Source organism: Callospermophilus lateralis, chromosome 8, assembly GCF_048772815.1.
Source record: "Callospermophilus lateralis isolate mCalLat2 chromosome 8, mCalLat2.hap1, whole genome shotgun sequence".
NCBI classification, from domain to species: domain Eukaryota; kingdom Metazoa; phylum Chordata; class Mammalia; order Rodentia; family Sciuridae; genus Callospermophilus; species Callospermophilus lateralis.
In genome coordinates this window covers 1,467,777-1,481,288 of record NC_135312.1, presented here as the reverse complement: position 1 = coordinate 1,481,288, position 13,512 = coordinate 1,467,777, and the positions used below count along the sequence as shown (strand labels likewise).

The window sequence follows — 13,512 nt, the reverse complement described above, 5'->3', positions numbered from 1 at the left end:
TGTTCCTCGGAAACGCAAATCTTGTCTCTTCTTTTTAAACACTATATTTCCTCTTTGTTGCTGTCCTCAGGCAGTGATCACATCTCCACAGCCTTGGTGAACTCCTACTAACCTTAAAGACTTCCTGCATCTCCCACAGGGAGCTCAGCAAGCCAGCCCCGCTCACCTTCCTTCACCATCTGCCTCTCGGCTCCCTCTTGCCTTGCGCACTGCCGCATGAAGCTCCTAGTACATGGGGAAGGAAGCAAGCAGTCCCACTGGTGCTGTTAGTGGGGCTTCGGTACCGTCATCGGAGGACCCCTGCGAGGACATCTGACACTTCAATGGACTCAAAGAGTTCCCTTCCACTCCTTTTTTCATAACAAAGCTGACTTGCACCAAACGTCTTTGCTCCATCAGTGCAGACGGTCGATTAATCTGCTACACAGAGAATCACAGTGACGGATTTTCTGTCCTGAACTTTGGCTTTCACTCCTTCTGGAGAGGCACTGCTCAGATGCTTTCTCTGGAAGATCCTAACTCCTGGGCAGGGACACAAGCGCCATTTACATATCCCTAGAGCTCCTCATGGCCCCACTCTGTGCTGAGCCGCCTGCCAAGGAGCAGGCACTGACCACACACCCAGGGACAGTGTCTGGGGAGGACTCTGCTTCCCACTGGAACCTCAGGTACCATGTTAGGTGTGGACTCCTGAACAGAAAGTTCCTGAGAAAGTGAAGTCACAAAGAACACTAGTTGTAGACTAGAACCCACTCACTTCATGTGACCACACCACCAAACCGGGAGTCTCAATTCCTTATGGTGGAGCCAAAGATCCTCTGCCTTATCAGAACCACCAAGCAGGTCGGTAAGTGCTTCACTCACTATCTACTGCTGCCCGTGCCAACACCGTAGGATACGTCCTCAACATCCCGATGTGGAGACATCAGCTTCACAGGTGAGCAGGGCCGCGCCAGAAGCCTCAGGACAGCCATCTACAGCAAAGGCTCACCTGGAGCTAGACGCTGAGGCCAAGAGTGCCCCAGGGAAGCCCACCCCCTGAAAGGAACATGGGCAGCAACTCAGGGGCAAAGGCAGGCAGTCTTGATCCCAAGGGGTCAAAATGGCTGCTTCTGCCCAACAGCCAAGCAGCAGCCAGCCATGCACAGGAATGCCCCCCAACTTGGACACTCGGGCATATGAAGCACACCTCAGAACCCATCTGAATACTGACCTCATCCCTGTGCTTTTGACAGAAGACCAAAAACTGGGCAGCTGCATCTCCCTTCCTGCTCCTTGGAGTAGAGGGCATGGCCTTTTTCCTCCCAGGAGGAGAACCCACTCCTCTTTTGGGGTCGGCCTCTACCATCTTTTGAGGAGAACTCTTTTCTGTGCCAGGGTCGCTCTCCTGGTGCTCTGCAGAGCTGGACCGTTTGACTCTCCGCCTTCTCTTCATAGGAACACCCTCCTCTCTCATGGGCCCAGGGTCTGCAGCAGCTTCCTCACTGGGCCCTGTGGACGCTGCCATTTCTCCGGAGGTCTGCACAGCAAGGCCAGCCTCCTTAGCCACCTGTGGGTTGAGGTGCAGCTGACCCCCCACATAGAGGAAGGTGAACTTGGCTTTCCGCTCTTCCACGGACATGCCTGCGGCTTCCTCTGCCTGAACAATGCCCATTTCCCACTGGGCCCTCAGTTTCCCTGAAATAGGCTTCAACAGCTGAAAAGAAGCAAAAGACATTAAAAGAGTTTTGCAGAGACATAAAAGGTAGCTGACTTTAAAAGAGACTTACAGTTCAGATACATTTAGAAATCAGAAGTGATAACTCAGATTAATAATTAACTTAGAGGATTTTTAAACAGAACTGAGCCAATAACTATTGTTTCTTTAAACTAGAAATCAATTCCAATTGCATTAACTTATGTAATCTATTTTTTTAAGAGAGAGAGTGAGAGAGAGAGAATTTTTTTAAATATTTATTTATTTATTTATTTTAGTTATCAGCGGACACAACATCTTTGTTTGTATGTGGTGCTGAGGATCGAACCCGGGCCGCACGCATGCCAGGCGAGCGCACTACCGCTTGAGCCACATCCCCAGCCCAACTTATATAATCTATATATACATAAAGGATAATAAAAACTATAAAACAAGTTATTTCTGGGAGTTAACAAATGAGTAAAGGAGAAATAAGTTGTCTGCAAGTTTGTCACTTGCCAAATGTCACAGTATATTTGGTCAGAGTGAACAACAACAATTTAAGAAGCAATTTCAAGCAATTATTAAGTTCAAAAGAAACAACTTAAATGATAAAACGTGGACTGAAAGTACATGAAAAAAATGTCTATCACCTTGGTTTTCTCAGCTTTCGTGGGTGCCAGCTTGGCACTTTCCTGGCATAATTTTTCGAACTGTCCTTCTCCTTCAAAAGCTACGAGGCTCTTCTCAAATATCCAAGCTCTCTCTGGGGCATCACCAAAGAACTGTACGTGATACTGGCGTGCACTTTTTTTCTGACCTGATTTTAAGACAAAACGTTAGAACATCAATGTTAAAACTAGGGATGAAACTAGGCAAAGCATACTGTCACTCTGAAGCTGTTCACGCGAGCCCATTGGCCACAGAGGGAGCCCTGGCTTCCTGTGCCCACCATACTCTGACAAAAACAGAGGGAGCACAGGCTGCTGGGAAGGAAGGGGAGGACGTGTGCTCCTTCACCTGCTGCCTCTCAAGGCCTCGAGGTGCCAGACAACCAGAGAGGGCAGAGCAGCAGTAAGGGGCTTGGCCAGGGGCAGGGTCCACGACCCACCCATCCTGACAGCTGGCCATCCCTTGCTCACCGCGCCTGGAGAGAGGGCACACAGCCTCTGAGAACACTGCAACCACAGCAAAGCTTCGCCCTCAGACACCCACTGCTGTCACTCTCAGGTACAGGAAGAAGCCCAACACAGCTAGGAGCCAGGTGAACAAAGAGACCACTGGCCCCCAAAACCAAGGAGGGGCAGATGCTGCTGAGGTGGAGTGAGAGCTGAAACAGGTAAGCCAGCAGGAGGGCAGGTCTCTGGGCTGAGGGAGGGAGGGAAGATGGTCCCCTTATGCACTGGGTTGGCCACAGGAAATCAAAGCAGAGTTCCTGGGGAATGAAACACCAAGGAAAGTCTCTGCATGATGTCTTAGAAACGTCCCACTGTGTGGCTGTTGCCAGGCCAGAAACCAGAGTCGCCCACTCACGGTTGCAGGAAGTGCTCAACACACTGTGCTCTGACACAGGCCCCAGACGGAGCACTCGGGATTAGGGACACCTTCACTTCAAGGAGGTCAAACACACAGGAAGTCCTGGGCAGCCTCAGCAGGGCCACAGACATGGGGCAAGACAGAAAAGACACCCAGAGAAACACCTAAAAAATGCTACAAAATGAGACACAGAAAAGGAAACAGCCAACTACAAAAATACAATTCATCAAGAAGGCTGGGTAGGGCTGGAGATGTGGCTCAAGCGGTAGCGCGCTCGCCTGTCATGCGTGCGGCCCGGGTTCGATCCTCAGCACCACAACAAAGATGTTGTGTCTGCCGAAAACTAAAAAAATAAAATATTAAAAAAAAAAAAAAAAAAAAAAAAGAAGGCTGGGTAGACAAAGATCTCCCACAAAAGCCAGTCATCCCAGTGACTCAGGAGGCTGAGGTGGGAGGATCAAAGTTTGAGGCCAGCCTCAGCAAGACCTTATCTCAAAATAAAAAGGGCCAGGGTATAGCTTGGTGGTACAGCACCCTGGATTCAATCCCCAGTATCTGGGGATGGGGAGGATGGTGGCCCAAAAATCAGTATTCTAGGAAAAAATGGAGTAAAACCTTCAACTCTCTGAGGGGAATCATTCTTAATGCAAAACTCCATACCTAGCTAAACCATAATGAAGCATGAGGACAGAAAACCAGCTTGATCTGAACAGCAGGGACTCAAATGTACCTCCTATACACACTCTTGGAGGATATCCAAAACGTACCTGGAGGCTGGGGCGTAGCTCAGTGGGTGGGAACGCTTGCCTGGCTGGACCCCAGCACCACAGGACAGATGAGCAAAGAGGCCAACCGCGAAAGAGCACAGAGGAGCACAGCACCACATGCCACTCAGCAAAGGGTGCCCATGCCAAAGGGCAAGAGCGCAGCAGGCAAGGGAAGAAGGGCACTCCGAGGCCCACAGGGGAAAGACAGGGACACCTCCACACAGAGTCCTGGTCACAGCCCAGGGTTCAGAGACAAGCCAAAGGGCAGAAAAGAGGGGCTCAGACATCAGTTCTTACTGCTCTTGTTTTTTTGTTTTGTTTTGTTTTGTCTTGTTTTCTATTTGTAGATGGACACAATGCCTTTATTTTTATTATTTATTTTTATGTGGTGCTGAGGATCAAACCCAGGGCTTTATGTGTGAGAGGCAAGTGCTCTACCACTGAGCTACAATCCCAGCCCGAGTACATAGTTTTTTAAGAAAGCAATAACTCCAGGAAAAACAAAAGGTTGTCCAAGAAAGAAAATGTAACTATAGAACACAACTTTTCATCAAATAATATTTATATAATCCAAGTTATGTAAGTAGTTCTTCAACGGAAATTTTAAAAGTACCTTAATCATATGTAGAAAACAGGAGAAAGAAATAGAAAAAGGGTGAAGAATTAATCTTCATTTCCATAATAAAAAGTCAGCAGAAAATATATAAGATGATAAAAACTAGCAGTTGAAATCAGAAGAGAAGGGGGCTGGGATTGTGGCTCAACGGTAGAGCACTCGCCTAGCACATACAGGGAGCTGGGTTTGATCCTCAGCACCACATAAAAATAAAATAAAGGTTTTGTGCCCAACTACAACTAAAACAAAATATTTTTTTAAAAAAATCAGAAGAAAAGAGAGTTTAATGAGTTAAAAAAAAAAAATTACCTTTGGGGAAAGGGGGAAAAGTAGGGGATGAATTTTCACAATTAATCTGAGCATAATTTTTTAGGATAACTTTTAGGTTTTTGTTTGTTGTGTTTTTTGGTATGAGGGATTGAACCCAGGGGAGCTTAACCACTAAGCCACATCGCCAGCCCTTTTTATGTTTTTATTTTGAGACAGGTTCTCACTAAATTGCTAGGCTGGCTTTGAACTTGCAATCCTCCTGCCTTAGCCTCCCAAGCCACTAAGAATTACAGGTGTGCGCCACCACACCCAGCTTTTAGTTTTTATTTATGTTATTTTTATATTAGGATGTGTGTGTGTGTGTGTGTGTGTTTATTTGTGTGTGTGTATTTATTTGTGTGTGTGCTAAGGATCAAACCCAGGGCTTTAAACATGCTGCACAAGCATTCTGCCCCTTTCAGTACAAACTGATTTGTACAAAGTATGCAAATTAATCTGGAAATGCCTAAAATTCAAGAATATCAAGCAAATTGTGACTTCTTCCATTATCTTAATAGTTGAAAAAAACTTCTTATTAATGAAAATGAATAGACAGATATGATACATGTTGTGGCTGTTATATAATGATAATTTTTAAGTTCTTCCCTAACTAGAAATTTGATAATATTACCCAGTTTTCTCCTCTTTTATGAGTATCTTTAATCTAGCTGAATTTCATTTTTTAATTTTTTAAATATATATTTTTTCGGGGCTGGGGATGTGGCTCAAGCGGTAGCGCACTTGCCTGGCATGCATGCAGCCCAGGTTCAATCCTCAGTACCACATACAAACAAAGATGTTGTATCTGCCGAAAACTAAAAAATAAATATTAAAAACTTCTCTCTCTCTTTCTTTAAAAAAAAATATATATATATTTTTAGTTGTAGTTGGACACAATACTTTTATTTATTTTATGTGGTGCTGAGGCAAACCCAGGGCCTCGCATGTGCTAGGCATGTGCTCTACCGCTGAGCCGCAGCCCAGTTCCTAGCTGAATTTCATTTCTGGTTCCAGTTGAGAGGTGAGTATCTCATTGTCCTATTTTATTCCAAAATTAACCAGCTGTCCCAGCAACACAGGTTAATAACCCTTCCTTGCTTGCTTGCCAATCTCTGATAGCCACGAATCATAGTCTTAAGACAATGGCTGCCACTGACTCCCTCTGTGGTCTCCTTGAACCGTCCTGATGTCAGGCTGTGCACTGTGCTCCCTTGCTCCCCGTCACGCCTCATTAAACTGCAGGTGGCCCTGTGGCTGAACCAGTCTCTCTCTCCAGATTCTGTAGAGCCTGTGGAATTGACAGCAGCCATTCCTGCACTCAGGACTCCACAAAGAGACAAAACTGCCTCAGAGGTGAAGCTCTAGGAAGCAAGAGAAGCCTTGAAGATGCCAACAAGGTCTGGTGTCTACAACAATAACAAGAACAGCACACAAAAGCCACAAGGACAAGAAACCAGGGCTCCATGCCTCAGTTTCCCAGTTCAGCCCCAACGCAGATAATGCAGACACTGAGAGATCTAGCCACAGAAAATGCATATCCACTGTGCTAGTGAGAAAGTGTTTTTAACCAGCTTTGTATAAGCAAGTAAAAATCCCCAGACACTGGTGCCAAGCAGACAAATGATATGGAAGTCAGAAGATCTGTTGTGCAGGGCCCAGGCTCAGTTTTGGGAGTGCAGAAGTGAAACCCCTCACACACATGCACATGTGCCTGCACCAGAACTGCACAAAGGTTCAGATCCCACTTGACCAACACGTCCTCTTTCACCTTAGGTCTAGGTGCCCTGAGGTATACCCTGGAATTTCTGCAGCCTCTTGGGAAGGATTCCTTCAATTCTGGCAAAGCCAGGATACCAAAGGTCCCCCAGGGAGATGGAATAGAAGCCAGTTAGAGGCCCATGTCCTGTGGAGCATACCTGCACTAGGGCCCCACAGGACAGGAGGCAGAGCAGGGCACAGGTGGTACACTCAGGTCCTCTTCACCCTGAACTCAACCCCTTCCTGGTACGGCAGAAACCATACCCTTGCCAGGAGGCACCATCATCCCCCACCCACAAAGAGCCACCTGTTCCCACAGCCAGCTGACAAGCCAGAAATGCCACCAGCATGAAGACCCAGACCAAGTAGGAGCAATGTCACCATTCCTGGAGAGCTCAGGCCTCTGGCAGAGACTGGGGAACACATGTGCCACTGAGGTTCCACACAAGGCTGACCAATGAGCCTGGCCCAGCCATAGTCTGGCTGCCCACATCTTGAAGGACGCAGAGGTCAGAGGACACCAGCAAGCTCAGCCCAACTCTGTACTGAACACATCTCACCTCCTTCAAACCAAACTAAAACTTCCCTGTAGAACTTTCCAGAAGAATCTAACCACCACCTGACCTTTTGTTTACATTTCCTTCAATACATATGTATGGGCAATCCAATTATTTAGGTACTTGCTGTGAATTGGTAACATATTACACTCTAAAATGTTCCTCAGCTGTTCCTGGCACCAATTTATCCACTCAAGTTTCATCAAGATAAAGTGATCATTTCTACCGGTCTTTCCCTCTTCACACAGGCCTGATTAATCTGGATGCTTTTAAAACTCAAATTTAGTATAAAATACCATTTTGAAAATCATGCTGAAAAAAACAATCACTACATGTAGTACATTTTTAGACATAAAGTCTGAAAGTCATTCAAGGCAAAGACCTTCCTCCTTTGACACTAACTGGCCACCTGAACTGCACACTGAAGAGCTGCCACATGTCACACCTGCATCCATTTCTAACCTCAGAAAACGCTGAGAAAGCCAACTCTGGTAGTTCTATTGAAAGAAGCGCAAGCAAGAGGCCTGGGGGCGCAGGAAAAAGGTGTAGGAGGGGTGCCATACCTTTGAGCTTGGTGTAGTGGTGCAAGAGTGGGTCAGCAGAAACCATGCAGGGCCACCAGGGGTAGCCCGACACTTTGGACCACACTAAGTCACCAACGTTGTACTTCAACAGCTGATCTTTGTCTCTGCCTGTGCTTGGACAGGATTCCTTCTTAACTGGAATCTGAAGATGAATAACAAAAGACAAACATTAACACAACCAATTACTACCCTCAGTCCAGCCTTCCACCTGTGGAAGACCAAGATTAATCCAGCTATAGGTTCAAAACACATGTGGAGGGCCAGGGACATAGCTCAGCCTACTATGTGGCAGGCTGGGTTCTATCCTGACACTGCAAAAAGTAAAGATCATACACACACGGCCCCCAAAGGAGTGTGTTCCCCTTGCTGTTTTAGGCCATGGCAACTATATGCCTCCCCCCTTCCTCTAAAAAGCAGTATAGTGCCTGGCACACAGTAGGTACTCAACAGCACAAACATCTATTTCCCTAGCCAGGGGGTGGTCCTCGGTAGGGCTTTAGCCACATAATTCCAAAACCATGTGCCTGAAGGTGGTCAGTCCTCAAAAGCACCAAGCATGGAGACCCAAGCCCCAGCACACCACTCTCGCTTCAGTGCTCAGAGCTTCCCCGAGTCTCAGTTTCCCCATCTCTTGGACACAGGCAAGGTTTTTATGGTTTTTTGTTTTCTGGGTTTTGGGCAGTACTGGGAATGGAGCCGAGGGATGCTTTACCACTGAGATACAGCTGATTTACATGGCCCATCCTCAGTGAAGTGTCCAGGCCACCCTGTATGTCATTTTTAGATATGGTGACAAACCACCTGGCAGAGTACAACAGAATACTTAAGGCAGTGTCTCACTAAGTTGCAGAGACTGGCCTCTAACTTGCAATCTCCTGCCTGAGTCGCTGGGATCATAGGCATGCACCACTGCATCTGGCATGTGGTTGAGTTCTGAGGTTCAACAGGATGTCCTCCTCAAGGCAACTCTGCCCCAGCCACCATGGGCTCTGCTCTCCAGTGGGAGCAAGCACAGCCAGGATGGCCCAACCTCCCACAGCTAGCCCAATTCCTTCTCAAGATCACTACATGCTCAGGCAAAGGGCTGATGGGCTTGGAGCTTCAGTTTCCTCATCTGTGAATGGAAGACAACAGCTCTGAAATCTTTGAGCCTAGCAGTGAGGTATGGCATAGAGTTGCCACAACAATACACTCCCAAAAGATGAGAATGCTCAGAGGTTCCAGCTACCAGATTCACCCCATCCTGCAGACAGAGTCAAACATCAAGGCATTCCCTTGAGCTTCAACAGAACCAAGTGGCAAAGCCGGACAGGAAGCACAGGCTTCCTGCCCTGGGAAAGCCTAAGGTTCACCACAATCCTGAGCACTTCCAAAACTCATCAGTTACAAAGGGAGCTCTCTAAAAGTTGTCTTTGGGGTTAGGGATGTGGCTCAGTCACAGAGCGCTTCACTAACGTGTGTGAAATTCAAAGTCAGATCCCCAGTGCTGCTGCGGGGCGGGGAGCGGGTAAAAACCTGCCTTTGAAATTACATTAGCCAAAGCCAAATCTGTTCCTGAGCACTCAAAAACCACTGTCTTTACACCCTAAAAGATCTTCATGAGTTTAATAATTCCAGGGAAACTTCAACCATTCCTCCTCCTATCTGTGGAAATTCTAAACAAAACCCCACAACTGTACTTTTAAACAAAACACCCCAGGCTTGGTGATGACACCAGGTCACACCAGTCCCTGGTACACCTGGAGCTGCACCTGAAGGCCCACAGGCTCCTGGGTCCTCTAGGCCACCAGCCCTAAACAGAGATCAGGCTGCCTGGCATCTAATCTCTTCTGCCAAGGCCACAGCCCTTAGCTGATTTACATGGCCCATCCTCACTGAAGTGACAAGGCCACCCTGTATATCACTTTTAGATATGGTGACAAACCACCTGGCAGAATACAACAGAGCCACAGAGCCACTTGTCCTCCCACCTAAAGTCAGGCTCTCCTCCCAACTTCTGGTGAGTGGCAAAACCCCTGCTCACTTGTGTCCAGAGTGCTGGGGGGGGCACCAAGAATAAAGAACAGCCCCCTCCACCTGCTGGGCCCTGGTTGAGACCCAAACATGGAGGGCGGGGCATGTGGGAAGGCTAATGGGAGTGCCCCAGCCTGGTCCAATGTTGCTCCCACTCATCAGGTGGTGCAGACTAGGGTCCACCCCTCCACTAAGCAGCTGGACTAGAGCGCCTAGCACTAGCAGATGTGGCTCAGAACTGGCCTCCTCAGCCACGCCACCCCTGAGCACCTAAGTTCTCCAGGCCTCTCCACTGGCACAGCAGGTGGCGACACACCTCCAGTGGCAATGTGGTGCCATCAGCTGTGTGTGGCCAGGGTGAGAAGACAGACAGCAACTGCCACACCAGGACATTCCCCATCGCCTCCGCCTGCCACCACACACATCCTGTGCTCAACATGCCCCAATGGAATCCCTCTCAAATACCTTTTTATCTGTAGGACTTGAGATCTTGGACACCAGAGCTGCTTCCACAAGGCCCTGCTCCAGCAAGGAGTCATATTTTATGCTCCTTTTCCTGTTCCTCCTTGCCTTGTTCTCAGATTTTTGTCCATTTTCTTCTGACTGGGACACCTCAGCAATGCTGTCACCACAAATGGAAGATTCAAAGAGAGGCTTCCCATTCATGTATGTCTTAGTGATTTTCAGCTTAATTTCAGGAGAACCATTTTTGACAGGGGTAGTGTTGGGCGGCGTCCCCATTCCTTTAACTTCCTGGGACTCAAAACACAATTTGGCATCATGTGCACCAGGTTCTCCATTAAACACACGGGAAGTAAGATCTTTCAACTTCTCTGTAGGAATGAAGGGAAGCGCATCATGGCCATTAAATTTTGGCATGACTCCCTCCTGTAGGCTGTTAGAAAGCTGAGCTTTGCTGAGGAACACAGAACAGTCGCGGTTCACTTCACAGTTCTGGGTCTTCCCATTTGTGCTGCCAAGGATTTCTGGTGCCTGCTTCATCTTTATGCACTTTACGGCTTTCTGGACAGACAGAGGACTTTTTTTGGTGCTAAATTCCATCCAGCCTGGATGCTTCGGTTCTTAGACTACTATAATATTTTTTTAAAAAAAGAAGAGAAAAAGCAACATTACATTCGAAACCTAGGATAAGCATGCTAACAGTTCTATAGCTTTGTGGGAGCTGGAGGTTTTGAGGCACTTTATATCATATAATAATTTAAGTTGTAGGAGGCAATTTTTTTAATATTTTTTTTTTTTTTAGTTTTAGGTGGACACAATATCTTTATTTTTATGAGGTGCTGAGAATCAAACCCAGTGCCTCAGGCATGCTAGGCGAGCACGCTACCACTTGAGCCACATCCCCAGCCCCAGGAGGCAATTTTTTAATATCACAAAAATTACACAAAATCACAAAATGTGAACCCTGAAAGGAAGTCCAGCACAGGCTGCCTGGACCACCAATCAACATGGGAAGACACAGGTGCAGCTTACACCTGCCCCAGCACACACCCTCAACACAGCCCTGTGTGCAGGTGGTTAGACAAATCTGGCCTAAGCAGGACACCAGAGAAGCACTGGAGAGCAAAACAACTGACAGGCGGAGCTCTTCCCAGTTCTTCCTGCCATAGTTAAGGACCTGGAGGCATCCCCCAGTGACCTGAACAACAGAGCTTAATGTCGAGTATTAGCTCCAGATTAATGAAAGAAAAAATGGGGGAAAAGAGCTAAAGAACACACACACACTCCAAGTCAGCACTGGCTTGGGCTAAGCCAGGACTCTGGGCCACCCCTCCAGGCCCCACTGAACGCCGACAGCATGAACACTACAGCACACACATTCCACTCTATCACCTGGGATCCACCCGTCAACCCACATGTGGAGGAGGCCAGCCACTGGAGACCAACAGGCAGAGGGAGGCAGTTTTAGGAAAATGCACTGGCTTCCTGGACACGTCAACTTGGGGTCTTCACTAGGAAGCTACAGTCCGAGAAACAGCCAATAAAAGTGCTAGGAATAAGAAACAAGCAGGTCCCCACCCCAGCTGGGAAGGCAGCGACCGGGACCACACCATCACACTCCAACAAGACCCCTCAAGAAGACCAGCAGGATTAGGCACTGGGAAAAGCTGGAAGACACAAGGACCAAAGACGCCCACTGCGGGGGGGGGGGGGGGGGGGTCGTCTGCCCTGCGCACGTGCTAAGCACCCTCTCAGCCTTGAGTAATGTGGGTATTGGACTGGCATCGCACACCACACACTGTGTGAAGCAAGTGGCCCTTACCTTCGCTCGGCAAGGAAGTGCTTCAGCTCTGGGTTGAACATTACCCAAGGGGACTGGACAACCCCCCTTCTGAAACATTATCCCCTGCCTTATTGGGTGGAATATTCTATCAAATGTCTTTTCCCTAATAAATAGAGGGGATCCAGGAGCATTCGATCTCTTGATCTCTTGCTTTCCAGTGTGGAAGGACCCCCAAAGTCAAAGAGCAGTCCCAGACCCCCATTTTGTGGGAAAAAGTACTTCTGTGTCCATGTGTTCTTTTTCACCAGAACAAACCACGCAGAGTGATCCGGATTCCATTACCCGTGTGGGATGTAGGCAATAGCCCATGTATGAAGAGCAAGGTTTATCAGTAGGGATGGCTGCACTCCCCAGGGACATTTAGTCCTGCGGGGGAACATTCTGGATTATCACCACTGAGGCCTGCTACTGACCATCACTGGGCAGAGGTCAAGGGTGCTGCTAGACATCCTATAAGGCAAAGGATAGAACCCAAAACAAAATCAACTGACCCAAAATGTCAATGGTGCCAAGGCAGAGAAAGCCTGATGTGCAGCAATCACTGCTGCTGTCTCCACAGAATGAGGCAAAGGACAAGGGAGGGAAAGTACCAAGTCATAATACCCAGGCTCTGGGTCAACTGCGAGAGCCTCAGGCCAACTATCCTGCAGGCACAAGCCTTGGGCAGAAAGTAAAAGCCACTCTGCATCCCTAAAAACCACCAGAGCTGGAAGAAAAAGGATGCAGGTCAAATCTTGAAAGAAAGTGAACAGGAAGGGGAGAACCTCCCGACTTTTACTTTTGTGCCTGAGAAGAGCTTGAAGCAGTTCTGACTACTATAAATAAGAGGGAAACCTCAAGTTCTGCCCAAGCTCCAGGCCAACACCAGTGTGGGGCAGGTTCCAAGCAGTCAGGTCCGTGAAATAACTGAAACGGGATTCTAGCTGCTAGAAAAAAAAAAAAAAAAAAAAGCAAAAAGCACTTTTAAGAGAAATATGGCAGAATCCAAAATTTCCACAATATATCATTCATAATATCCAGGATACACTCCAAAATTACCAAACATATGAATAAACAGGGAAACAACAAAAACTAACATAAAATGGTCCTATTTGGAGTATTCAGTATTTTTGAAATGTAATAGATAAAGATTTCAAAGCATTATAACTCAGAGACATAATGAAAAAATACAGTAATGAAAAAATTAAAATTGCAGCAGAGAAACTATGAAAAAATACCAAATGGAAATTCTATAAATGAGAAATACTGTATCTAAAGTCAAAATACTGATGGGGCTGGGTTGTGGCGCAGTGGTAGAGCACTTGCCTTGCACGTGTGAGGTACTGGGTTCGCTCCTCAACACCACATAAAAAGATAAAGTTATTGTGTTCATCTACAATAAAAAATTTTTTT

General features: G+C 47.3%; 1 protein-coding gene across 8 annotated transcripts in view; it reads right to left on the bottom strand.

Annotated features, from left to right (window-relative positions):
* Nucleotides 1–13,512, bottom strand: part of Nsd2 (nuclear receptor binding SET domain protein 2) — a 76,849-nt gene that overhangs the window by 41,539 nt on the left and 21,798 nt on the right. For all 8 annotated transcript variants that reach the window (XR_013092122.1, XM_076863945.1, XM_076863946.1 and 5 more), the window contains exons 2-5: nucleotides 10,281–10,906; nucleotides 7,782–7,944; nucleotides 2,329–2,495; nucleotides 1,214–1,696 (exon numbers count right to left, since the gene is read on the bottom strand). Coding sequence is in view for 7 of the 8 variants with exons in the window: in XM_076863945.1 (XP_076720060.1) it covers nucleotides 1,214–1,696; nucleotides 2,329–2,495; nucleotides 7,782–7,944; nucleotides 10,281–10,877 (1,410 nt within the window). In the remaining variant the exon portion in view is untranslated. The remainder of the gene's footprint in view (nucleotides 1–1,213; nucleotides 1,697–2,328; nucleotides 2,496–7,781; nucleotides 7,945–10,280; nucleotides 10,907–13,512) is intronic.